The following is a 25034-nucleotide window of genomic DNA, read 5'->3' on the forward strand; positions in this document are numbered from 1 at the left end:
ATCAAGGCACTGAAGGCGTGGTCGAAAATTAGGGGAGGCTTGGCAAGGCATTCAGAATCGGCATAAGCTACATATACCCAGTGCTGAATCAATAACGATAGTGATACAAGTGGTTTGCAAGCCTGCGACGTGAGCTTGAACTTCGTGTGACTTACCGAAAGATTCGGCACGGAAGGTGCGTTGCGGTCGTGTTAGAAGGTACGTCTGTGTGGCCATTGCCGTAAGCTGATTCCACCTTCACATTCTTCCTCCTCCAGACTCGCACTTACAACTTCACCGAGCCTTTTATGGCAACACCTGCAAGAGTGTTTCTGTCACACGTGGCGAGCGCGACAGCTTTGACCTACGACGACCTATGCCTGCCATGTCTGCGAAACTGAATAAACAGACGTCTCACCTGCTCTCTCATTTTGTACATCTCTTCTCCGCCGACCACCACCATTACGAGTCTTATGTTTGGACAACACTCTTGGTCTCTTGGAACCTCGTCACTCATTAGCTACACGCTTGGAACGGCGGCACAATGCCTTTCACCGACGGTGTCTCCAGCATGAGTGGACGCAACAGCCGCGCCAGCAATGTCTCTGGCATGACAGGCTCCGTCCGCTCAGCACCACCACCAGTCCCAAAGGCGAACGACATGTTCTCGAACGCAGGAGTTCTGAGCATGCTCAAAACCAGTACCGACACTGGCGATATTGGTGCACTATCTTTCAATCAAGGCAGACTGCCAACGATGCCACGTCCGGCTCACCAGCGTCGAGGGCACGCTTCCAGGCCATCGCAGTCTAATGATCTGCCTCGTCCTTCAGGGGCCTCACACCACTATCCTGGTGGCAACTCGCATCATCGCTACGCTCCATCCCAAACGTCACGCATCAGTGACAGCACATCCTTCATGCGTCGTGGGTCACTCACCAGCATGCAGAGCATGCCACCATCGCTACCTCCGATCCACAATGGTAAGGCCCCACTGCAGATGCCGGCACCCGTCTACGACACAGCAAGGGACAATCGCTCATACTCCATGACTTCGGCTCCCATCAGTGGTCAGCTTCCACGGCATCAGTCAGCAACGAGTTTGAAGAGCGCGGGACATGAGCCACGACATGCTCAACGAATGCTTCCAGGCAATGCACCACCCATGCCTGAGAACAGGCCGCCCTATGTGTATCCGACGCGTCTCAAGCGACCTGGCTATCGCTCGCCTTCGCCAGCACCCAGTGATCTTTCTGCTCAAGGGCCGTTCATGCCACCTATGGTACCGGGCAACGTACGACCAGTCGCGATGCAACGTCCACCTATGCCAACATACAACAGCGACTTTGGCGCTCAGGACGCACATTACCTCAATGTCCGTCCGCCTCCGAGAGCCATGAACAGCTCACCAGACATGCCGTACGAGCAGCCGCAGTTTGCGTACAGACCCAATGCTATGAGATCGGATCCTGGCCTCCCCATGGGACTCCCCATGCCGCAACAGCGCAGACAGCCGATGTATGGCCCGCCACCAGCTCGCTCAGGATATCCTGGTCAGTACTATGGCCCGCCACGACCTGGATATGCTGCCTATCCCATGCAGCACCCATCATACGGCTATCCTGCACAACGTGGTCCGCCGCCAATTGCAAACATGATGCCGATGGCCCATAACATGTTTCACAACGCTGCACGTATGGCACGCCATCTGCCGTCGCGTACAGATACACCACTGACCGATATGAGCCCACCATCTTCTGATCCGCCGTCTTCTGGTACTGCGCCTACCTCGTCGAGCCCACCCACGCCCAAGGATGGAAGCACCATCCATGTGGCTGTCGATCCACTGTTCATCGACCCGGCCCTCACTGATCTCCCTGATTCGTCTAGTGAGCCTGTGCTGGCAGCCGAGTACTTTGCCTATGCCGAAGGGCTTGAGAAGACAATCGATGAGCCAGACGTCGAGATTGCACACCCCTCCATGGCACCTACTGGCTTTGTACAGCGTGTCAAGGCCATGCTCGAGTCTCGAGCGGCGGTCGAAGCAGCTGCTAGGAAGGAAGATGAGCGTGACAGAGCTGCAGCGATATACGATGATGGTCGGCTGCAACATGCTCCACTTGGCCAGCACGACAATTTTGAGCTCGTCGAGCTGGATGCTGCTGAAGAGTCGCGCTTCATCATCCTGGAGGAATTCGATGCACCTGTTGAGCTGCCGGCTTCACCAGTGAAGCTCGTCGAGCTTTCTACCACCCCTCCGAGGCCACAGCAGGAGCTGCGACTAACTCGTGAGATGATCAAGGCTGAGTTGGCAGCCTCGAGCACTGTCCAGGACTCTTCTGGAGAGGTCAGAAGCCCCATGACCATTGACGAAGTCACCAAGCCTGAGCACAACCGCCAGACGAGCAAGCATACATCTTCGTCGCACCACACGACATCCAACAAGCAGGGAGAGAATCCCAAGCCGTCACCAAGCTCTACCCTAGAGACGCCTGGTATTCGACGACAACCTTCCACGACCGAGTCTGCACAGACCGCGTCGCCCGAGATTATATCTGGCATAGACTACGCACTTCGCTTCTCCGCACCCATCGATACCACAGTCACCACCACAGAAACGCAATCCAAGGATCCATTCGTTCTGGACGCTGACACCATCACACTTCAGCATCAAAGATCCAAGGGGCGTGTTACGCTTGTGCTAGAGCGCAAGCAATCTATTGAAGAGCGCGACACCCAGGCAGACATCTCAGCAACCCCAGTCAGCCCATTACTGCCAGGCGAGGATGTTGCTCGATACTCTGCAGTCAGTCCATTGCATACATACACACATGGCATCGACGAGACTCTTCATGCCGCCGAAGTCACCGACGATGCTCACAGTGAGGAGATCACGCAGACTTCTACAGAGGCCTTATCACCCACCGAAGACAGCCTCCCTCCACCAACTCCACGCACCCCGAAGACATACTCTAAATCTGTCCAATTGCCTCACAACAGTGTGACCACGACCGAGACGCCAAGCACGAATCGCTACTCCCTTCCACCGGACCTCAGCACGGTGGCCGAGAGTACGATGAACACTAACTCAGAGATGATCACCGATGTTGCCGTTCGCTTCTCCTTGCCCACTACGACCATTACCATTGGCAAACCGCAGATAGTCACGATACCACCCAGTAGCTCACCAGAGAAGCCCGAGTCGCCCCCTCGGAAATCGAAAGCACGAGGGCTACAGCCGAGAGGCACCAATCGCAATTCAGTCACCTTCGCAGACCAGGTGGCACCGCTCAACACCAACAAGTTGGACTCCCGCCGGGAGCCTTGTTTCGACGAACCAGCCATCGGCAAGGGCAAGTCGATCAGTCGACAACCTTCGCCTCTCGACGACAGCTTTGATTCAGGTCGTGCCACAAGCTCTCGAGAAAGCACCACAGAGCTCCGCTTTCCGAACAATGGCCTCAACAGTAGGTTTAGCAGCACCCACTTGCCAGGTCTCAAGGAGGAGTCCATCGAAGATATGAGTATCAGTGATAAACAGAAGCGGTCAAGCCATCGCACAGATAGTCAACCACTCGCGCTACCTGCACGTATCGCTGCTGTGAAAGCTATGCAAGAACGTCGGCTGCAGGAGTCAGCTGATAAAGCGAAGGCTCGCCGTGCTGCACGCCACTACAACCGCGCGCTGGCTGAAGCCCGCGACCTGCCGTCACTCAACTTCAGTCGAATGGATCTGATCGACAAGCTGAATGAAGCACTCGAGATTCGTCCAAGTAAGTCGTTGGAAGTTGTCAGGCGCCGTGATTTCTCTGGCATCTACTGCCCTTCACCACAAAGACCGCAGAGCACAGAGCCACTACGTGAGCGTTACGCGAGCTTCTTCAGCAAACCAGAGGACTTCACCTTCTTCGATAACCCAAGTATGGACGATCTGGACGATGAGCAGGCCTACAGCGCTGGTATCCCGACAGTTGAGGTTCAGGAGTTCACCCGCATCGAAGGTGGTGAGCAGAATGCAAGCAATCCTAACAGCAAGCCTGGCAGTCGTGCTTTGTCTCCTGAAGATCTCCTCAGCGTCGCTACACAAGTCAATCGCCTCTCAATCCCGTCGGTGACCGGCTTGTCTGACAAGATCACAAGCATTCTGCCCGCTCTACGCAACCTGCAGCTCGACAGCATTCTTTCAAGCTCAGAGGGCTTTGCACATGCACTGGGCGAGCTGCACAATCTTGGTGGAAGCCGTCCGGAGACTGTACTGTCCACTCGCACTTCCGCTGGCTTCCGTACGCTCGCCGAACGCGCCGAAGAGATTGTGCAGCATGGTACGCATGATTCTGTCGTGCCTACCTCCAGACTGCTCCTCATGAACAAGGAGCTTCCACCTCTGCCAGAGTCAGCTTCGGCGGACAAGGTCTCAGCTATCAGCACTATAGATGGGAAGCTATCATATCTTTCTGGCTCGGTATCCGCACCAACAGATCTTGGCAAGGATGTCGCTCGTCCGTCCTCGGCTCTCGTCCGCCAGAGGTCGCCACTGAGCGAGGACGAAGTGCGCCAGCTTCTGCCACCGGAGATGAACCCCATCACACGCAGCAAGCGCTCTTTGATCATCTCCAGTGCAAGTCGACCATGGAACCAGGACGAGAATTATCCTTGGGCTGGCAAGGACGTTCCCGTCGACCTCACAATACCGTCAGAAACACATACTCGTGACTCACTCATCGGCGAGCTTCATCGTCGCGCCAAATCTGTTGACTTCTCCACTACTTTGCAGACCATTGAATCACCTGCAGGCATCGACATCGGATCCATTCTTACGACAGATGACGGCACAGCATCTGTTACGACCGAACAGGCAACTGGCGTTAGCACGAACCATACTCGCACAAGCCACAACCGCAAACCTTCCAAGCGCTCCATCATCGGCAGTATCACCAAGAAGATCAGTCTGCCAGGCTACAGCAAGCGCATAACCGACGACACCACCGCAAGCAGCCTACCTTCGCCACCCCTCAACTCCGACAGCAGCCAGCCCCACAAACCAGGCGACCGCTACCCAACTTCCGCCCTCACCCCACCCGTCAACCTCCACCTGGACGAAGTACGCTCCTTCTTCTCAGATAACAGCTCAGAACGCCAGCGTCGTGCCCACTCCTCCTTCCGCAAACGCCTCACGGGCCTCAGCAAACAGAAGATCAAACCCGTTCGCCTGGACGCTACCCGCGGCGCTTCGCAGGACGATACTGGCTACGATGCTGGGTCCCTCAACGCCGAGCATGAGCGTCTGGGTGCTGTGAGCTCGGCCGAGACGGTGGATGGAATTGGGATGGGCAAGGCGGAGTTTCGGATTAAGAAGTTGGGGGAGAGGTTGAGGCATTTGTGGGTGAGGGGTGGGGATTTGATTAGGAGTTTGAGTGGGAGGGGTGGGAAGGTGGTGAGGAGGGGTGGTGGGACGGCGAGAGAGGATTGGTTGAGTGATTCGTTGTATTCTGGTGTTTGAGGTGGGTGTGGGGAGTGTTGCGGTGCTAGCGCAGATGTGGCGTGGAGACTGGTTGTATGCTGACATCGGTAAATGGTAAGGATATGCGAGCACGATGCAGAGTGGCGGGCGCAAGGTCGTTGGCGAAGCAGGAAACAGCATCTAGCTTACCATGTATTGTATGATGAAGTATAGGATATCGATGCATATAGCAGAAACAAAACAGCGAGTCGCATTTCATCGTTGGCTGCCATTTCATTCATCCTACTTCCATGTCCGGGTATCTTAGAAGCAAAACCTGCGCCTTGGTGCAATGCCTCGACGCCGTGCGCAATGCTAATCCAGATCATCACGACTCATCTATATCACTCTCTGGCTCTGCTATAGAGTCTCGTTCATCGAGCATTGCAATGTCAGTGTGAGGTCGCTCACGACCCAATATACCAGACTTCAACACCCAGAACATCAAATTTCGTCCCCTCCTCACTCAACGGCTCGTTCCCAAAAGTCGGGCACGTGTCACTAACGCCCTTGTTCAGCCTATCGTCCAGCCAAAGCCCATAATGTCCATCTCCACCTCCAACGCTCAGATAGTCCGGCTGGCAAAAAATGCAAAATTCGTTCTCGCCCGTGTACGGGAAAGCTTTGAAACGTATTCTCTCCGGTGTCGCACTGCCGTTCCCATTGCTCCGATGGTTCGTACCGTTGAGTTTCTTGGCCGGTAGTCCATCCGTCGCAGGAACATTCAGAGAGGCGAGGCTGGCGCTTGAGCTCTGTTTGGACAGCCCGAGGGTTGTCATGCGTTGGAGGTGCGTGGTATCTGCGCTTGGCGGAGGGGGCAGACTGGATAGGTCCGGTAAGGCTGGTAAACGAAAGGCTCGCCAGAGAAAACATTCTCCGGAGCCGTAGTAGTGTGCTTGTGGTTTTGGGGGGTCGGTTAGGTATGCGCCAAAGATGCCTCCGCCTGCGTCGCGGACTACGAGGACGAAACCGCCACGTTTACCCCTGTGAATGTCGGAGAGGTTGTAGAGGGTGCTGAGGGTAGTGCCGTCTTGTTCGAGGGAGTAGGTCAGGGTCCAGGTGTCCATTAGCTGGAGCCTCGGCGGGATCAACAATCTGATCTCCTCTGCTACGGCTTTGCTGAGTAACCTCGACCTCCCTCTTGTGCCTTCCTTGTAGCCTTTCAGTGTCAATGGTGTCAGAGGCGGAGGTTGGAAGGGTGATATCCGACGTTTCATGTCGAAGTTGGCAGGCTGGTATACACCTGTCGTAGGATCGGTCATGGAGCCGTTGAAATTGGCGCTGAGGGCGCGAGCGAGCGCGGTGGGGGCTTCGTCTTCGGAGAGCCGACGGACTATGCTAGAAATGCTGTAGGAGACGGGTTCGGCGATGTAGTTGAAGGTATTCATTAGCGGGTTGAAGGAGCGAGGTGAGGTTGGCGGTTGGAGCGGAGGGCGGGCCACGCCGTGGTGGTGGTGGAGATCATCAGGGTGTGTTTCGGTCATTGTGACGACGCTTCGATTGTTACGGTTTTTATGGCATGACTTGTGCAGAATGGCTTTCCATGTCGCTAAACAGTTATTTATTCGAGGTGGCTGTTGTACGTACCTGAGCTAGCGTCCCTTGCATGTGCCACAGCCCTACCTTCAAAAGCTTACTATTTGTATAGGTACCTGTATCGGAGATGGAACAGTGATGACAGCTATCGATTATCGTTATACTACATATGTGGTTACAGTGATGAGTAGCGCCTATATTGTGTATGCATGTAGACCATCAATCTGCCAGTGGACATATTCATTTAACGATGGTGAATGGTAATGTCAATGTCAATGTCGGGCTTCGGCAAGCGTAGCCGAAGGCGGATCCAGCGGTTTGAGAAGTACCGCGGCATTTACAGGAACGCCATACCAACGACTACACGCAACAGAGGTACGTATGTCTAGTACGGTGTATTCACTTCATCCCCCTTTCATCCCTCCTATAAGGACAAGCACATGCATATGCTGCTATGTGTAATATCTCAAGCTTCACACCAACCATGCCGTCATGGCGGGCCGGCTTGCAGTAATCAATCCCTCGTGCTTGTGAGCACGCAGTACGATATAGAACACTGATAATGTAGGTATAAACAGTGCTCCCCAGCCGAAAGAAGCTCGATTTCATCACGGCACCACCACTATCACAATGCCGGCCATGCTCGACGACCCTACGGCTCCAGCCATTTACCGTGTGTCTGGCGAGCCGCCCTTCCCAGTACCATATGGCGACAACCCACCAGACATCAGCCTACGACAAGTCACCCTCCGCGATCGAGTCACGATAGCAACACTAGTGCCCTTCTCCTCGCCACAACAAGTACCGCACAAGCTTACTGCATACCTCTGCGAGCTGCTGAATAAGGAGATAGAAAAGGGCGACACATATCCCATGATGGAGCCCATGCCTCTTTCCTCCTTCGGCGCGTACTGGTTTGCAAATTTCGGCGCCGTGATGGTTCTGGGTGATATACAAGACGTGGCGGAGATCATGCAGATGGAGCAGCAAAGTGCGGACTGGGCGAAGCAGTGTCTCGGCAGCTTCTACGTCAAGCCGAATTATCCTGGTAGAAGTAGTCACGTGTGTAATGGCGGATTTCTGGTTACTGACGCCGCTCGAAATCGTGGTGTTGGTAGGCTCATGGGTGAGGGGTATCTGGAGTGGGCCCCAAAGCTTGGGTATACGTATAGTGTGTTCAACCTAGTATACGAGACTAACGTAGCTTCACTCCGTATCTGGGATGCTCTGGGCTTCAAACGCATCGGACGCGTCAAGGGCTGTGGCAACCTGAAGTCTTACCCAGACCAACTCATCGACGCTATCATCTTCGGCCGTGAGCTCGGTGGCGAAGGAGATGAGTACGTCAGCGAAGAGCGTTTCGATAAGATCCGCTTCTACCTCAAGACGGGCTCATATCCAACTGGCAGCGACCGAGCAGAGAAGTCTCGGCTACGTAGCGCCGCCACCCACTATCGTCTCATACCCAGCGAAAGTGGTCGAGAAGAAGACGACGTGCTCATGCTCAAAGGGAAGGAAGTCGTTTCTGATCCGCATAGGCAATATGAGATCGCTCGCAATATCCATAATGCTTCACATGGCGGTATCAACAAGACGACAGCGATTATTGCGGAGAAGTACCATTGGGTGAGGATCAAGGAGACGGTTAGTACGGCGATCCGGAACTGCTCCGAGTGTAAGGATGTTACTCCCAAGCCTGCACAGACCCTTCCTGCTTCACTCCGGAAGAAGCAGGGGGATACGACGCCGCCGACGACTCGTGGGAGGAAGAGTGCTGCGGCTGTTGTGGCTGGCGAAGATGAGACGATGGATGGGCTTGAGCGGGAGCAGGATGAGAAGCTCCCAGATGCTGGAGCTGGTGCTGCTCAATCCCTAGATGATCAGGCAATGCAGCATGACGTCCCAGTGGCGAGTATGCAGTACCAATCTCCTCCTCCGCAGCAAGATTATGGTGATCTGCCAGTCGATCCGCAGATTATGGAGAGTATGGAAGACTGGCAGAAGCGGTTGACCATGGCGGAGAACGCTATGTTGCTTGATAGTGGTACGGGCGATGTGCAAGCGGGGTCTTTGGCTGATGAGGTTCAGAAGGCTAATCGTAGTCATGGAGGTTACCAAGTTGCGCCTGGGTATGGGGGTGGTGGGGAGGCGCGGATGAGGGCGGAGTTGGAGGCACAGATCATGAATGAGGTAGGAACGCAGCAAGGGAGTATTGGTACGGTGGCGAGAGCTGGAACAAGTGGAAAAGTACGCGGAAGGGGAGGACGATAGGCTATACACGCTACAGAGAGCCTTCGCCACAGCATGACGATTATGATTGAAGACCCATACTCTTGGAACGGACAACGCCATCACCCATGTATTCTCGAGGCTGAACTCATCGCCATCATCATCTCCCCGGGATAGAAACCTTCTTAGCTCATCAATCTAATATCTTGGTCAGCGTTTGTGCTGGCGTCTACCCGGGACATTGCTGCGTGCTCACATCATACGCTCTCTGCTACTATTCCTTCGACGGCCACGGTATTGGGCTTGGGAGTCCTCCTCAATTGTAACATTGCTACGATCAAGGCGAAAGCCGCGAGGACGACAGCGGAGGTGCCGAAGACGATGGTGATGGTGTTGTCGTTCTTGGTTTGGACGATCTGCGTGTCGTTGAGACCTGCTTGTTGGCAGGTGGAGGCCATTGAACTCGAGACAGCCGAGGTGTTCATGGCTTCCTTGTTGTCGTCGTTGTCGTGGTGCTGACTCTGTTTGGTTCTGTGGTCTTGGGGATGGTATTGCCGTCTCGAGACATACTAGTGCTCCTTGAAGGCTCCATTTGTATGATATGCTCTTGACCAAACTACAACTTCAGGAAGTGTAGTTTTGTAGCGCTGCGAAGACGAAAGTACAAGATCTCCTGATCCTATCCAATCATGTTTAAGCTGTCTTCGCCAAAGTACATTTTATCCTGTGTCGACGTTGAAGTCGGGACGAAACTACAATGTTGGTGGTTACTGTCCAATCAAACGAATGTAATCTTCACCCAAACTACAATCGAAGCCACGGTCGTGCTTTGGTCCGAGCGTTTGTGTAGTTTTGTCGACGACGGCACGTGAGCTGACACGTCGGCGGCGCTCAACACAGCCACGTCGATAGTGTAGTTCGGCGTGGCTTCGAGTGTAGTGTAAGGAGACGAGGACGTTGTAGGTACAACAGCAAGCTGTCTTCTTCATATTGCACCGGTTCGTTACCCTTTCTCCATCTGACTGTGGCAACACTCATTAAAAGCACTGCGAGCTCGGTAAAGAGACATGGACAGATCAGCAACGGCACTTGTCTCGAGTACAGCTTTGGCACCACTGCCACCACTATTTGATACAACGACGAATCTTGACGAGCCAGTGGCTTCTGTGCGCTCCGTAAAATACTCGGAACGTGATTGGGAGTTGAAGCGCCTTCTCATCGAGCATCATTACCTTACGCAGGACCAGGATCTGAAGACCCTATGCGCCACCATGGCCGTCACCTATGGCTTTCATGCCAGGTAAGGTCTTTGATTGACATGTTCAAAATTTTCACCAAGATCGACGCTGACTTTCGCAGTGAGCGACAATATCTTCACCGCATCAAGAAATGGCACCTGAATAAGAAAATCAAGCAAGACGATATGCTCATCATGCATCGCAAAGTGCTACAACGAAGCAAAGAAGGCAAGGAGACTACCGTGCTGCTGTACGACCACGAAGTAGGCACCGAGCGGATCAAGGCGTTTGTCAAGCGCAATCGGGTGGCGACGACGCCGTCGCAGCTTCCTCAGTGGCGTATGATATCTTATAACCTGTCTAGTGGGCTCGACATGCTAATAATTTCTGTCAGCAACACCGGCGCACATACTGGCGTACACTCCTTTCGGCCAAATGATACCTGAAACTGCCACCACGCAGGAAGATTCCAATACCTATGATGGAGTTGTGATACCACCAATTTTGACAAGCTGCAGACCTTCTAGCTTGAAACTTGCGCTTATTGCAGACTATATGCGGTTTTGCCCACGTCTCGCGACGCTCGAATCCTCGGACCGATGGCTGTTTCAACAGCGTGCCATCACAATGCAACAAGTCTGGTGTAAGAGTAGTACAGCTCTTCATGCTCATGACACGAGACAAGAGTACTGGTCATACTTCAGCGCCATAGGTACCGCGAGCTTAGAGGCAGGTGCGTACGGATCAGAAGTGAATAGAACAGTTGGAGTCAATGGAATCATCAACATCCTCGACAGACGAATGCCCGGCTTCAGGCATGGCATAGATGTTGATCGTATCTGGGACCAGTGCTCATCAGGATGCACGGTGACGACGGACGGTAAAGCATTTGAGGGTTCAGCGGATTATGTGCCTTCGGAGCTACTTAGTTGTCCTTCACACTTTGAGGGCAGGCATTGTGAGAAGTCTCTCGTCCTGTCGGAAAGAGCGAAAAGGATCCTTGCGGGACCGAACGCTTCGCTACTCACCATACATGCGATCCACCCAGGATCAGATATGAGATACTTTTCCTTTGGGGAGTATATGATGACCACGAGGCATGTTGAGAAGACTCACGGTGAAGTGGGAACTCAGGGTCCTGCTGGCTCCCTTGGTACGCCTCAGACCGTGTTGTGTGGAGCCATGGTGACACCACCCACATCAGCAACATATGTACCAAGAGACTTTGAGGATCGTGTGATTGCTATGAACATGGCAGATGAGCCTCTGATCACGAGCTCGTCCACCATCAGCGCTAGTCATACAGAAACCGAGACCATCGATTGGGACTTCTTAGGGGCAGGCATGGATTGGCTGAGAGATGTGGACAGAGTAGATCTAGGCTTCATGGACGACGTTACGGCTTACGGTCCTAGCAAAGTGCATGGCTGAGGAAGCTTCTTAAGACTTGACAAAAGTCTAGAGGTAGGAGACTCTCTCCGGCGGCCATCGCAGCCTTTATCGTCCAAGTACCAGCATACAACCCAACCACACCTGCACTCACCCCCAAACGAATCCGGATCCGGTTATGTCCACTCGAAGCTCTGGACAAACCCTGAATCTTCCCACCTAACGCAGCATCACCCCTCGCCAGCAGTGCCACCGCCGCCGGGCTCTTACCGAACTCAAGCAGCCACTCAACCCCAGGCAACATTACCACCTTGGTCGTCATTTTCAGACCCCAGTATCATGTTCGCAGCAACCAAATACGTCTCCCTCGCCTTGTGCGAGTCGCATAAGCCAGGTACACGAGGGAGGCGAACATCTTCGTAGCGGTGCGGAGGAAGACTCGTTGCAGGTTGTGGAAGTAGATAGTGCGGGAAGCGGGGACTGAGTCGGTAGGTGGGAGGGTGGCGTGTAAATGGGAGGGTGGCGCGGAGGTGAGATGCTGGGTGCGAGCTAGCGATGTTGTAGACGCTTTTGAGGAGGGCGGGAAAGATGGCTAGGGCCTGGATCGTTGAGGAGAAGATCATGCTAGCTCTGGTGGGTCTTGGGGGTCTTCCAGCAAGGAACGAAAAGTGCTTCTGTAGGTGGCAGATTTGCTTGCTGGTGGGATGCTCTGCAGTTCATGGACACGTAATCTGTATGAACTACCTCATATCAAACGCCATACCACAGAGAACGGTCTTGCATTCAACAGCAATATGATGAATGTGTCCTGGTCCGTACGTTTGAGGAGCTGCTCCGCATCTCCATATGTCCAAGTTTTCGCCCGAGCATCTGCATAACCGGACCAAGTGGCTGAGTCAGCTTTCGTGAGCACAGTAGCACTAGTCTTCGTGTCGTGCTTGCTTTGACAATAAGTTTGCCACTGATCTCCGTACACGATCCACACCGCCTCTAGCATATCGGCCTCGTCATGCGTCAGAGGCACGAAGCGCACCGCGAGCTCATCCATCATGGGCTGACGGTCTTGAGCACGCTGCTCGTCAGAGTCCTCTTCTGTAGTCGTCTCGACAGTGGGCTGGATAGATGCAAGATGGCGCTCGTTATTGTCGCCGTCCTCGAGTTGTTCCGCTATCAGACCTTGCCCAACTGTGCGTAATCTGTCAGCCTAGACGGGTTTTACCCTTTCGCCGAGCGTCCTGAAATGTTCATTCACAGCAAGCCCGATACCCTCTCGCTCCTGGGCAGATGCTGCTACTGTTCCGGATGCAGGTTCGGGCAAGCGCTTGAACTTTCTATCCTCCGACCCACGCAGATAGAGCCCAAGCTCGCGAAATACTGCCGCATGCTGAGTGCTGAGATGATGCTCAGCGAGGACTGTTCAGTTATCGCCGTCATCGTCCCAGAGGTCTAGAAAGGTCCCATATGCTGACATTTCCTCTCCAGACATGTCGTATGCACAGTTTTCGCAAAGCCATTGTGTCTGACAGTCAAAGTCGCTCGCACAAGAGCTGGTGACTTCGATTCCAGAGGCTTCCATCAGGCTATTGAATTCGTCGAAGGTCCTGAGAAGGGTGCCACCTGCAGCCTCAGGATGCGCAGCGTTGATAATTGGGAAGATGGCGGTAGGCTCGCCCATGATGTTGGGTAGGCTGTCATGAGTGCATTCCGTGGTACTGCAGGCGCTGGAAGACATATCTGCGGATGTGTGTCGATGATCAGGAGTTCGGTCGATATATCCACACATGTACAATTGGTCCGGACGTGTGGTGAGGCAGTAGACATGCGCGTTGCAGTGCCTGCTTCATGCGTGGTCGGAAATCACAAGCCACTCTCAGTCCACAACGTCAACTCAGGGTCCCATACATGTCGAGTGACTGCCCGCACCCACCGCATTCACCAGTGCGCATTCCGTAGTTCGCCCGCCAGACTACTTCATCCTAATCATATTCTTCATACGTTTGGAAAAGTTGCCCCACCACGTCCGATCAGGCGCTTCCTCCAGCTCCTTGGCCAGGTTGATATACATGTCCGGCGCGCTGGCTGGATTCATCATGGCTTTGGGTAGTGGAAACTGTTTTGTGAATGTGTTATCGAGAAGAAGGTACGCTGCATTGACTTCATGAGTGTCGGTGTTTGGTGATGTCTTCGATTGCTCCAGACGAGTTTGAAGGAGCTTTTGGAAGTGGCGGTCTGCCGGGCGTAGACGGTCGACGGGCCAGCGGTTGAGGAGGCGGAGGTAGTGGTTGCTTAGTTGCTATAAGAGGTCTTGGTTAGTATGATCAAGGATGCATTGTGTGTTCAGCCTGCGACTCACCTTGGCTGCCATCTTGGAAGGGGGTAGGGGTCGTCGAGATGTAGTCGTCTCCCAGCGATGGAATTTGTGTAGAGAGCAAAGCAACAGTGTCGCTGGTATTCTCCAGCGTCATTGACCTTGAACATAATCTGACCAATCAGACCAAGTATCGGCCGATCAAAGCTGCGGGCATGAACCGTATTGGGAACTTCTGCACGTGATCCAGAAACATATATATTGTGCATCAGCATATCTTGCAATCATAGCTGTGTATTGGTTTGTGATGAGACGACAGCGCTATCTGAGGGTCGGTAATACCTCAGAAGTACTGTGAATAGATGCTAATGCTTCACAGGCATCCTCAGCGCAATCATTATGCATCTTCTGTGCATGTCGTCTAGCTGGAGACCTCCCACCAGCATTGTCAACTCTCCCTCGTCGATCATTGCACACTGGAAGAACAGATAAACAGCAGGCTGAGGCTGTTGCTTCTCCCTTTGTTGATTCAGCAAGCCAACCAGCTCGTCAGCAGTCCACCGGCTTCGACCCCAATTCATCGCTCTCGCGCTCAGAGCAAGAAGAACGCAATCGACTTCGCCAAGCACGTGAGCAGCGACGGAGGGGGGAAGAAGACCGGGTACGAGCAATCCAGCAGGCGCAGCGTGTGCGACAGGACCAGCAGCGAGCACAGCAACAATGGCAGGAAGCGAAGACGCGAGAGGCCACGGCACAAGAAGAACGCGAGGCCCAGGAGCGGGTTCGAGCGCGATGGAAGCAGAATGAAGGCCGGGACAGTCAATCTGTATCAAGGACGCAACCGCGGCGTACAGACTCTTCACGAGGTGCCAACTCTGGTCACAAGACGCTCAGTTTCAGTGTTACGGGACAGCCGTCAGATCAAACTTCCCCTACGCCTGCACTGGCTCCGGAGAGCAAAGAGGCTCGTCGAGCGAGACTTGGCCAGCAAGGGAGGTCGAATGGGAACCCACAGAGACAGGATCAGAATAGGTCCGCGCAACATGGCGGGAACAGCGAGCATGCTCAACCCGCCTCTCGATTCGCCAAGCAGGGCGTGCGAGTGTTGAAAATCGAATCGCCGACGACCCAACCGACCCCTCAAGCAAAGCAGAGTAAGCAGCCACGATTAGACAATCCATTCGCTTCTGCTACTGCTGCGCCGCCTGGTAAGATGGATATGCCCACTTTTGGTTCTGCATCAGGTTCACAGGCGGTTAAGTCTCGTCCTGCAGACGCTGGGTGGGGTTCTGGCCCTGTCAAACGAGCGCTCATACAGTATTCGGAAACCAGACCGGCAGACTTCAATGATGACCCTGCTGCTTCGACTCCTTCCGAACCCGCTACGATTCAACAGCCCAACGCGGCTGCAGCGAACTCAAGCTGGCCCCAGCATGAAAGAGAATTCGATTCTACCAAAACTACTGCCAACACTCTTGTGCCTACCAACGAGGCTCAAGGATCCCGATTTAGCAGGTCGAATTCTCGGAGTCAGGCTGGCAGCCACCAAAGTGATGCGCATGATTCCATATCTCTCGGGAAGCAGCAACATGGTCACCAAACATCAATGAGGCCAGAGGACTCATCTCACTCGAGCTTAAGAGGTGTGGAGGAAGATGCTGGGCTGCCTCGACGACCAGCTTCTCAATCAAGGCCGAACAACGTTCCTGATTTCGTTGCTACACTTCAGCAAGCCGAGCAGCGGAAGGCACCACGCCAGAGCAACGGCCAGTGGCCTGCTTTCGAGGCCGTGCCGGAGAGTAGACGCTCTCGATCACGAAGCGTGAATGATCGACCGGACGCTGGGGTAGCGTCTTATAATGATTACAGGCGAGATCATCGAGGAGATGTTCAACAGCAGTACACACCGGATGCTCAGTATCAGCAGCAACATGATAATGGACCGACCATGCGATTCGAGCCGCAACGACGCTACGAGGCCGGTCGTGATAGCCCGTTCAGTGAACCAGCACAACACCGAGCAGGTCCGGGTCGACATGTTTTCTCAGATACTTACACAGGCTACCGAGCCACAATGCTCGATACAGAAGACCACCAGCCAGCAGAGCCGAGCTTTGACGAAGCGCAAGCTGCAAGTTGGCAACATCTTCGAAGACGAGACTCAGTGCCACCACAAGCGGCGCCTGCTCCGTTCTCACAGCAGCAATCTGGACATCCTCAGCAAGAGCAGCAGCCTCTAGACGGCGACTGGATCGATCGCTCCTTCCGCCAGCATCAACAACAGCGCAGCCGCAGCCTGCCAGCCTATCTTGACAACCAGAAGACACGCGAGGCTACGCGAAATGGTCAGTCACCATTCGAAGCTCGCGGTGCGGCACGGTTGGCACAGACGAAGTGTGCAAGGTGTCAGCAGCTTGGGCATGTTGCTAGAGACTGTCCGACTCTCAAGGATAGAGTATGCTATAGGTGTGGACAGGCTGGACATATGGCTGGCCAGTGTCCAAACCCTTCTACGCGTGGCAATGGCCCGTTTCAGGGTGTGAGAAAGATGGATGTGGGCGGTGGAGGTGTAAGAGACTATGAACCTGCCGTGGGGCGATCAGATGGCGCCGATCGACCGCGGCAGGACAATCGCGTTTCTGCACTAGAAAGCAGTCTGCGAGATACTGGGAGAAGGACCGAACCGCGACGTGATACTAAGAATGATGATGATGTCCGACAGGAGCTTCTCGGGCGTCGACGTGCGATACCTGCAGAGGTGGAGGAAGAGCCAGAAGAACGGGTTCTGCGCTCCCGCAAATTCGCCGAGAAGGAAGAGCCGGTAAAGAAGCGCGGAGGTCGGCGCCGCGATGAAGACGAGGACGAAGATGCAGGTGGTGCCGAACGTGATGAGCGTAATGCTCGTAAAGCAGCGCGTAAAGCCCAGAAGGCACAAGACAAGGTCGAGAAAGCCGAGGAGCGCAAAGCTCGACGTACTGAGCAAGGACCACCGGTCAACCTACCCGAATTCGTGAGTGTAGCTACGCTTGCGCAGCAGCTGGGTGTCAGGTATGAATCCTTCGTCAGTCGAGTCGAAAGACTAGGGTACGATGACGTCTTCCCCGGCAAGATCCTCAACGCTGAAACGAGCGGGATGATCGCTATGGAATATGGTTTCGAACCCGTCTTCGGCGGTGGTGAAGCGGAAGAAGTAGAGCGAGATCTACGCGCTCGCCCGGAGCCTGAGGAGGAGGACAGGGATTTCCTGCCTACCCGTCCGCCTGTTGTGACTATCATGGGCCACGTCGATCATGGTAAAACCACTCTCCTGGACTTCCTACGTAAGACAAGGGTGGTAGATGGTGAGGCGGGCGGGATCACGCAACACATTGGTGCTTTCAGCGTTGAGGTTGCGGAGAAAGGTGGGAAGACGGTGACTTTCTTGGATACGCCTGGTCATGCTGCTTTCTTGGCTATGAGGCAGCGTGGAGCTAATGTCACGGATATTGTGATTTTGGTTGTGGCGGCCGACGATGGCGTGAAGCCGCAGACGATTGAGGCTATTCGGTGTGCTAAGACGGCTGGGGTGCCGATTCTCGTGGCTGTCAATAAGATTGACAAGGAAGGTGCTGATGTTGAGAGGGTGAAGGGGGATCTGGCGCGGCATGGGGTTGTGGTTGAGGACTTTGGAGGTGATGTGGTTGCTGTGCCGGTTTCGGGCAAGACTGGGGAGGGTGTAAGTGAGCTTGTTGAGGCTGTCGTCGTATCGGCTGAGATTCTGGACAAGAGGGCTGAGATTGATGGGATGGTTGAGGGGTGGGTGCTTGAGGGCACTACACGCAAAGCTGGTCGTATGGCGACTGTTCTCGTCAAGCGAGGAACGCTCAGACCTGGGTCGATCATTGTGGCCGGTAAGACGTGGAGTAGAGTCAGGTCACTAAAAGATCAATCTGGCAAGGTAGTGCCAGAAATTGGTCCGGGTATGCCTGTCGAGGTTGATGGATGGAGAGACCAGCCGGTGGCTGGCGATGAGGTATTGCAAGCGGAGACGGAGCAGAAGGCTACTGATGTCGTCGAGTATCGACGTGAGAAGGAGGAGCAGAAGAAAACAGCTGCTGATACCGAAGCCATCAACGAGGCGAGACGACTCGAGCAGGAGCGGGTGAGGAAGGAGAAGGCGGCGGAAGCTGCAAAGAGGTTTGGGACCGAAGCCGATTACTTCGAGTCTGCTGCTAAATTGGAGTCAACTGCGCAGAACAACGCCGAGACGACTTCTGGACATATGACCGTTCCGTTCATCATCAAAGCCGACGTTTCTGGCTCTGCAGAAGCAGTGTCGGAATACGTCCTTTCGATCTCCTCGCCACTGATCACGCCGCAGATCCTGCAGTCAACCGTCGGAGCAATCAATCAATCCGACGTCGACCTCGCATCCGCCGCCCAAGGCCACATCATCGCTTTCAACCTTCCACCAGACGAAGGCATGAAAGGTGTTGCTGAGCGTGTAGGTGTGAAAGTTCTGGAGAACAATGTCATCTACCGCGTGCTGGATGATGTGAAGTTGGTGCTTGAGGAGAAACTACCACCTATTATCAGCACGAGGGTCATGGGTGAGGCGGAGGTCGGTGTATCGTTCGAGATTAGTGTAGGTGGGAGGAAGAAGATGAAGATTGCTGGGTGTAAGGTTAGGAATGGTGTTATCGGGAAGGGCAGCAGGGCCAAGGTCACGAGGGGGGGTGTGAAGGTTTATGATGGTGAGTACCTCTTCCTGCGAGTGGTTGTAAGAACTCTGTGGACGATGGCTAACTGCTTCATCAGGTATCATCTCTTCCCTCAAGAACGTCAAGAAGGATGTTCAGGAGATGCGGAAGGGCAGCGAATGTGGTATGGGCTTTGATGACTGGGAGGGTTTCGAGGTCGGTGACCAGGTGCAGACCTATGAGGAGATCAGTGAGAAGAGGAGGCTATGAGCTTCACTGTACAAAATTTTGCTCTTTGAGCTTGTGATGCATAGCGATAGTGTTGTTGGTCTGTGTGTAGTGCTTCTTGTAGATATTAGACGGAGCATAGCAAGACCAGCATGTGTAATTGCACACCAGGGTCACCGGGCCCCTTGTTCTTCATTTCTTTGTTGTTCCCCCGGATTGAAGGGGGAAGTTGTCTTATTGATGAATTTTACCTTCGAGGCCCATTGGACCAGTAAGCCTTTCAACATCACTCTCGTGGTCTCGAGATCTTCACCACGTCCAGACCATGAAGTTATTGGCTTAGCATGGTAAGGGTGACAACTAGGTAGTGGAAGGCGGACGTCAAGAAGCGCTTGTCGAAAGGTGAGAGATAGCCATGCTCGTTTCGTAGACGAAGTGCAGTGTCGAGCGACAGTCTGACAGCACACGTCTGACACGCTCATTTTGTCCGGCTCCGTAGCTAATCTCACCATGAAAAGTCAATAACCTCGGCCCTCACTTCAAGATGCAGATCAAGCTCACGTGGGTGAAGTAAGGGCGGAGGGTTCTTGCATCTGCTTGCTGCCGCGCAATCAATCCAGTGGAACATCCAGCATATCCATCCGGATACGAATCGATCTCACCGTCCGGCGTGAGACGTATACGGTAGGTGATGAAACAGACAGATTATTATTTAGTTCCCTGGTGGACTCCACTTCGACTGGGATGAATCTTCGGAGCTAGTGCCCGACCTCCGGTTATTAGAGAGGCCTTCGAAAAGGTTGCCGAACTCTCTTCGTAACCTTCTGGGCCTAGGGTCTAGGGGAGCTACGTTTTCCTTGGACGCTGTCTGATAGGCTCTGGTGCAATCGCTGAAGCTGCATCTTCGGGAGGCGGAGGGCCACATGGATCAGGGTTTGGAAGGCCTCTTCGTCGGAGATAGGAGAGTAGTGCCCGACGGATGTCGGCATGGGGGAGATCTGTGAGCGTCTTCTGCTGCATTGGATTCAATCTGTATGAGATCTAATCGAGCCTGTCACCAACGTCTGGTATCCCGCACTGGCACAGTTCATGCCTTCTGGTTGTCGCTGACGTGGCTTCGCACGAGCCAGCTCGATAGAGCATGATGCCGTGCGCCGTGGCCCGTGCAGATCGGGAACTCTCTCCTGTCGTTTGCTGTAGACTTCGTTAGCTCGTTAGACGCCGGCATGGTTATGTTGTGATGCCTCCCATAAGCAAGAGAAGCAGAGTGCACTGTGGTAGAGGCGGATGGTATGTTCGTTCTGATTGATGCCTCGAACTCAGACTTGCATGCAGCTCGGATACAGCAAATGTCATGATGACTCAAGAACAACCAAAATTGCTTTCAGATGTCAGGTACACCCATGTACCAAGTGGACCCAGCTCAGATCTTTGAGCGGGGCAAAAGTTACGATGCGAACGTCGCAAAGGCAAATCTTGCAGTCGGGGCGATTGGCGCATCGTGGAACTCTCCGTGCAGGGAGAAGCCTGGCCGAATGCAGTATCGAGAAGAAAGTCGCAAACGTGGTTGGTCTAACTCGAGGGCCCTGTCGCGCGGAAGGCGGGAGTCTTCAGCCATACATCAATAATGCCGTGCGGGGGAGTGCGCCAATACAGTATTCATGCACCCAGGTCGATCTCATCTGCATGCGGCACCATTACAGCGATGGGAAGCTTACGATATTGGCAACCAAGGTCCGCCCTCGACGCAATCATGACAGACATGTCATTCCCAGCAGCTGGTGGCGTTTGCGTGGCAGACTTGTTCCGCGATACAACACATAGCCACATCAACGCGAGCATTTTATATCACCAAAGACTCGATGCTGTCGCGAATGCGCCGTGCGGCAGGTATGACAGTGCATGAGGCGCCGCCAGACTGGCAGGACTAAAACCGATACTGGGAACTCTGGTCGCGTACTGATCGACTCGATGCGCATCCGACCTTTACAGCTGGCACGTGTGCGGGCAAGACTGATTTGAGTGGGACTCCACCAATCGACAATATCGAGTGAAGCGAAGCAGCAGTCTTCTCCTTCCGACAGAGTATATATGGGGTCGACGACCAGCTTCACTCCGGCAGAAAGCAGTCTCAAGGACGAATACAGTGAGCAGCGAACCAAGGAATCAGCAGGCCTGGTCACGACGTTCGGATGATGATGAAAGTGGTCGTCCTACTTCGTCGTCGTGGATTTGTCTGCTGCCGTATCGATGTACCCCATATGGCTTCATCACGCAGGATGCAATGATGCCAGCAGGAAGCGTTCGTGGCTTTCGCATGCACGTATCCATAATTGTCATGCATGGACAAGATGCCATGAGATCGGAGGAAAAGCGTTGAAAGTGCCAGGTTGTATTGTCCGAAGGTGCATTGCATGCTGCACGAGTGCGCCGACCGTGTCATTGGTCGTAGATTTGTGGTAATGCAGTCTGATAGGTGCATCGTATTGCTGACTGCGTGCTTGTCGATACATGAGGGATTGACCAGAGTCGGACACTGCTTGATCAACCACGCCGGCACAACGATGGAGCTCGCAAAGGTAATACTTGTGCGCAAACAGTGAGGCATGGTGACGGGTCTGATCCATGATGCCAGATTCAGCATAGTCAGACCGTAATGCTATATGCGACATGGTCCAGTCCCTACAGTCTGCTACGTGATAGATTGAAATTGCGCCCGCATCTTCATCGTCTGCTTCGAGGAAATAGAGACACGGATTCAGTAGCGAGGATTATTAGCTGTGCTAATTGCGCATGGGTGGCACTGTCGCGGATGCAGGATGAGGTTTTCATTAAAGAGGCGTCGCAAAAGGGCGTATGCCGCACGCTACGAAGTTCCAGAAATCTATAAACTGTGAATGCAATCTCTGTGGTGATCTGCAGTGCTTATGTGCAACCGACCATGATTGCCAGGTTCGGAGCATCTGTAAAGTCAAGCTACGATACCGCGGCGCTAGAGAGATAGCGTTCAAACCTAATCGTGAGTGAGATACCGCTAGGTAGATTCAGTACAAGCGAGCTGCACGGATTCGATCTGACCCGAGCCAATGAAACTGTTTGCGCCCAAGCGTTAAGCTGTTTGCCACCAATTGTGTCAATCGCGGAGGGATGCGGCACAGCGACATTGAAGGGTTTGCAATGGCTGTACAGGTTGTCTGTTCTGGCCGTGTTTCAAGACGAGACGGTCCAGCGCATAGCAGCGCACTGTCAAAGAGATGCGAAAGGTATGGGCAAGGAAGTCCGGACCACTTCCAGAGTGAAGCAAGGGCGGCTGAGCCAAGAGGCCTGCGCGGTCGTCAACCGTCTTCGCCTGAACGAACGGTCACTACCGGAAGAAGCACAGTAGCCAGCACGTCACGTCGACCAGACTCCTGTCTGATCAGCTCCAGGAATCACCAAGAAAGCCGTAGCATGCCCAGTCCGGTGAGATTGCCGATCGGTGTAACGATGGGTAGGGCGGCAGCAGGCGTTTACGAGATCTGTACGAGATCCACCAGCAGATTCAAAATGCCCGTGCCAATGGACAGCAAATAAGTAGCGGCCAGATCGACATGGCGAGGGTACAGTATGACCTAGGGCCGGGAATGATTGAAAACTGTTTAGCCCTGATCACTACAGTCAGGTAGGGAATAGAAATGGCGCGAGGGCGGAAAGAGGAAGGAGACAAGAGGGGATTTCAAATCGGAAGCGAGGAGCTCCGTCCGATCTGGTCAATCAAGATCAACTCCCGCCCACGCTGCTGTCCCGCAGTCAAAAAAGCCTCGAGTGGGGCCTCACGCTGCAAGGTCCGCACTAACCGAGCTAGCATCTGCGCACTGCGTCTTTTGCCTCCGACGCTGCCGTCTGCGCGCTGCTGAGATGGGTTTAAGATACTTATTCCATCTCGTCCCTGCGCACCCTTTCTTCCCAGTTGTTGCTCTTCCAAGCTCTCTTCTACAACCCCTCGGAGTGATATTTGTTATTAGACAAATTGAGGTCATACTCAAGTTTGCCTGATACATACTATATCCATTCAGTCTCGGACGACCAGCCGACACATTCAATCTGCATCGGCTCTCATTCGCCACCAGCCAGCTCTCCCCGCAGTCTTACGCTCTACCGCTTTACATCTACCAGCACTCTAGCGACTCGCGACGGTCAGCTTTAGGCCTCAGCAAACTTACACTCACCGAGTTCATCGCTTCAGTGACATTGTCAGCGACTGTTCGCTTTCGTTGTTTACACTGTATGTTCCCTGAACCACACCTCACCTCACTCGTGCGTAACGTTGTGATGCTGATCAACCCTCCGCCTTACAGAGCAAAGATGCCTCCAGTCAGGACGAGCATGTCCTCCATCAAGCCGGTCAAGACCGAGCGTACGCACGAGGAGAATCAGGAACGCGCATACATTGCTGCATCACGCAGGAGCGATCGCAGCCTTGAGGCTCGGGTGGAGTCGGCACGGAGAGCTTCGGAGATCCACAAGCGACGAACAGGACGATCACTTCGTGTCACCGAGCAGGATGTGATCAACGAGGAGATGTACGAAGAGGAAGATGACGACCTTCCAATGCAGTATCGGCGCTTGACTGCACACCTACAGACTCAGAACGTCGATTTCAACCGTCGGCTGCAGGCATACCTCGTTAATCAAGTCGCCATGAGACAGGCCGTCGGTAATGCCACCGTCGATACCATGCAGATGGGTAACCAGGGTTGTAACCCACAGGCTCAATTCATGAACCCTGGCTTCATGCAGATGCAGCAGCAAGCCGGTATGCAAGGATCCATGATGCCGCCGCAGATGTATACGCAGACACCACAAAGCTATCGACAGCATCCATATCAGATGCCTCGCACCACGCAGAACATGCGACATAACTACCATGAGCACTCGGCATCCATCTCGACGCCAGCGCCGCAGTCACAGCAAGTACCTCAGTACCAGCAACAGCACTCGCAATCTTCCCAGAACAGCCCAGTCGATGCAAGGCAGCACTTCGACTATCGTCGCATGTCTCTTCCGGTCAAGACCAACAACATGCCACGTACACCTGTGTCGCAGCAGGGCGTGGTGTCGTCGCCCGGCCACATTTCTCCGGCTGTCTCACGCACCGGTTCGTCTGCCAATCTTGCATCGTCGCACAGTGTGAAGAGCGAACATCCTTCGCCACAGCAGGTCCCGACACCACCGCAGGCGCAGCAGTCTCGACCTGAACTGGCTCACTACCAGTCTCAGCAGACCTCGCCCTTCAGCGCCGGCTTCGAGCAGCAGATGATGGGTGGTGTGAACCCACTCTCGATGCAGCTACCGATGAATGCGCAGCAGCAATTGTTCGATGCACCATGCGAGGTCACCATGCCTCAAATGTTCAGCCAGTACACCCAGCCTGGTTATTCTTATAACCCTAACGGCAAACCTAAGGCACAGCAAATGTCACAAGCATCCGACTTAAGTCAGACCTTGACTATGCCGTCGCTCGACACGAGCTTCATGCCTTTCAGCCAGAGCATGACGTCGCCACAGACTGCCTTCACTGATTCGGGCTTCACCTACACGCCACAAGATATCAACGGCCTCCCCTTTGGCGACTTCACCGCCGAGCCTTTCAAGATGTCTGGCAGCGGTCTCGATATCAGCGGGCAGGTCACACCATCGAATGAGGACTGGAGTGGTTTCCTGCAGAATGATGACGACTTCATCAGCATGGCAAAAGTGTGAAGAGAGCTCGCTGCCATAACGACCCCTCTTCTCGACAGCCTGTCGATTGACTAGCCAGCGGGCCATCATGAGGCCTTGCCCGATCATCGACGCCAGACTTGACTACAGCATATGCCCGGCCTAAACTGGTGATCGTAGCCGTCTCGAGCTGTGACACCAACAATACCGCTCGCCTCGCTGGCTTGCACAACATTCAAGCCACGCAA

The 25034-nt window shown here is 54.0% G+C and overlaps 9 protein-coding genes across 9 annotated transcripts; 5 read left to right on the top strand and 4 right to left on the bottom strand.

The window, feature by feature from the left end:
* Nucleotides 1–523: 523 nt before the first annotated feature.
* LTS14_002448 (uncharacterized protein) lies at nucleotides 524–5479 on the top strand (the record flags this gene model as incomplete). Its single annotated transcript, XM_064835154.1, has 1 exon — nucleotides 524–5479. The coding sequence occupies one exon, from the start codon at nucleotides 524–526 to the stop codon at nucleotides 5477–5479; it is 4956 nt and encodes a 1651-aa protein (XP_064697089.1).
* A 407-nt stretch (nucleotides 5480–5886) lies between these two features.
* On the bottom strand, nucleotides 5887–6963 carry OXR1 (oxidation resistance protein 1; the record flags this gene model as incomplete). Its single annotated transcript, XM_064835155.1, has 1 exon — nucleotides 5887–6963. The coding sequence occupies one exon, from the start codon at nucleotides 6961–6963 to the stop codon at nucleotides 5887–5889; it is 1077 nt and encodes a 358-aa protein (XP_064697090.1).
* A 682-nt stretch (nucleotides 6964–7645) lies between these two features.
* Nucleotides 7646–9286, top strand: SPT10 (the record flags this gene model as incomplete). Its single annotated transcript, XM_064835156.1, has 1 exon — nucleotides 7646–9286. One exon carries the CDS (start codon nucleotides 7646–7648, stop codon nucleotides 9284–9286), a length of 1641 nt encoding a protein of 546 aa, XP_064697091.1.
* A 215-nt stretch (nucleotides 9287–9501) lies between these two features.
* Nucleotides 9502–9729, bottom strand: LTS14_002451 (uncharacterized protein; the record flags this gene model as incomplete). Its single annotated transcript, XM_064835157.1, has 1 exon — nucleotides 9502–9729. One exon carries the CDS (start codon nucleotides 9727–9729, stop codon nucleotides 9502–9504), a length of 228 nt encoding a protein of 75 aa, XP_064697092.1.
* A 786-nt stretch (nucleotides 9730–10515) lies between these two features.
* LTS14_002452 (uncharacterized protein) lies at nucleotides 10516–11913 on the top strand (the record flags this gene model as incomplete). Its single annotated transcript, XM_064835158.1, has 3 exons — nucleotides 10516–10544; nucleotides 10604–10821; nucleotides 10877–11913. The coding sequence occupies 3 exons, from the start codon at nucleotides 10516–10518 to the stop codon at nucleotides 11911–11913; spliced, it is 1284 nt and encodes a 427-aa protein (XP_064697093.1).
* A 703-nt stretch (nucleotides 11914–12616) lies between these two features.
* On the bottom strand, nucleotides 12617–13546 carry LTS14_002453 (uncharacterized protein; the record flags this gene model as incomplete). The annotated part of the gene is given in 3 exon segments (XM_064835159.1): nucleotides 12617–13075; nucleotides 13091–13262; nucleotides 13341–13546. The coding sequence occupies 3 exon segments, from the start codon at nucleotides 13544–13546 to the stop codon at nucleotides 12617–12619; spliced, it is 837 nt and encodes a 278-aa protein (XP_064697094.1).
* A 291-nt stretch (nucleotides 13547–13837) lies between these two features.
* LTS14_002454 (uncharacterized protein) lies at nucleotides 13838–14236 on the bottom strand (the record flags this gene model as incomplete). Its single annotated transcript, XM_064835160.1, has 2 exons — nucleotides 13838–14164; nucleotides 14225–14236. 2 exons carry the CDS (start codon nucleotides 14234–14236, stop codon nucleotides 13838–13840), a joined length of 339 nt encoding a protein of 112 aa, XP_064697095.1.
* A 250-nt stretch (nucleotides 14237–14486) lies between these two features.
* IFM1 (translation initiation factor IF-2) lies at nucleotides 14487–19128 on the top strand (the record flags this gene model as incomplete). The annotated part of the gene is made up of 3 exons (XM_064835161.1): nucleotides 14487–14510; nucleotides 14559–18912; nucleotides 18977–19128. The coding sequence occupies 3 exons, from the start codon at nucleotides 14487–14489 to the stop codon at nucleotides 19126–19128; spliced, it is 4530 nt and encodes a 1509-aa protein (XP_064697096.1).
* A 4302-nt stretch (nucleotides 19129–23430) lies between these two features.
* On the top strand, nucleotides 23431–24828 carry LTS14_002456 (uncharacterized protein; the record flags this gene model as incomplete). Its single annotated transcript, XM_064835162.1, has 1 exon — nucleotides 23431–24828. One exon carries the CDS (start codon nucleotides 23431–23433, stop codon nucleotides 24826–24828), a length of 1398 nt encoding a protein of 465 aa, XP_064697097.1.
* Nucleotides 24829–25034: the final 206 nt, after the last annotated feature.

The sequence above is a fragment of the Recurvomyces mirabilis genome (assembly GCF_035927965.1).
Source record: "Recurvomyces mirabilis strain CCFEE 5264 chromosome Unknown scaffold_5, whole genome shotgun sequence".
Lineage (NCBI taxonomy): Eukaryota > Fungi > Ascomycota > Dothideomycetes > Mycosphaerellales > Teratosphaeriaceae > Recurvomyces > Recurvomyces mirabilis.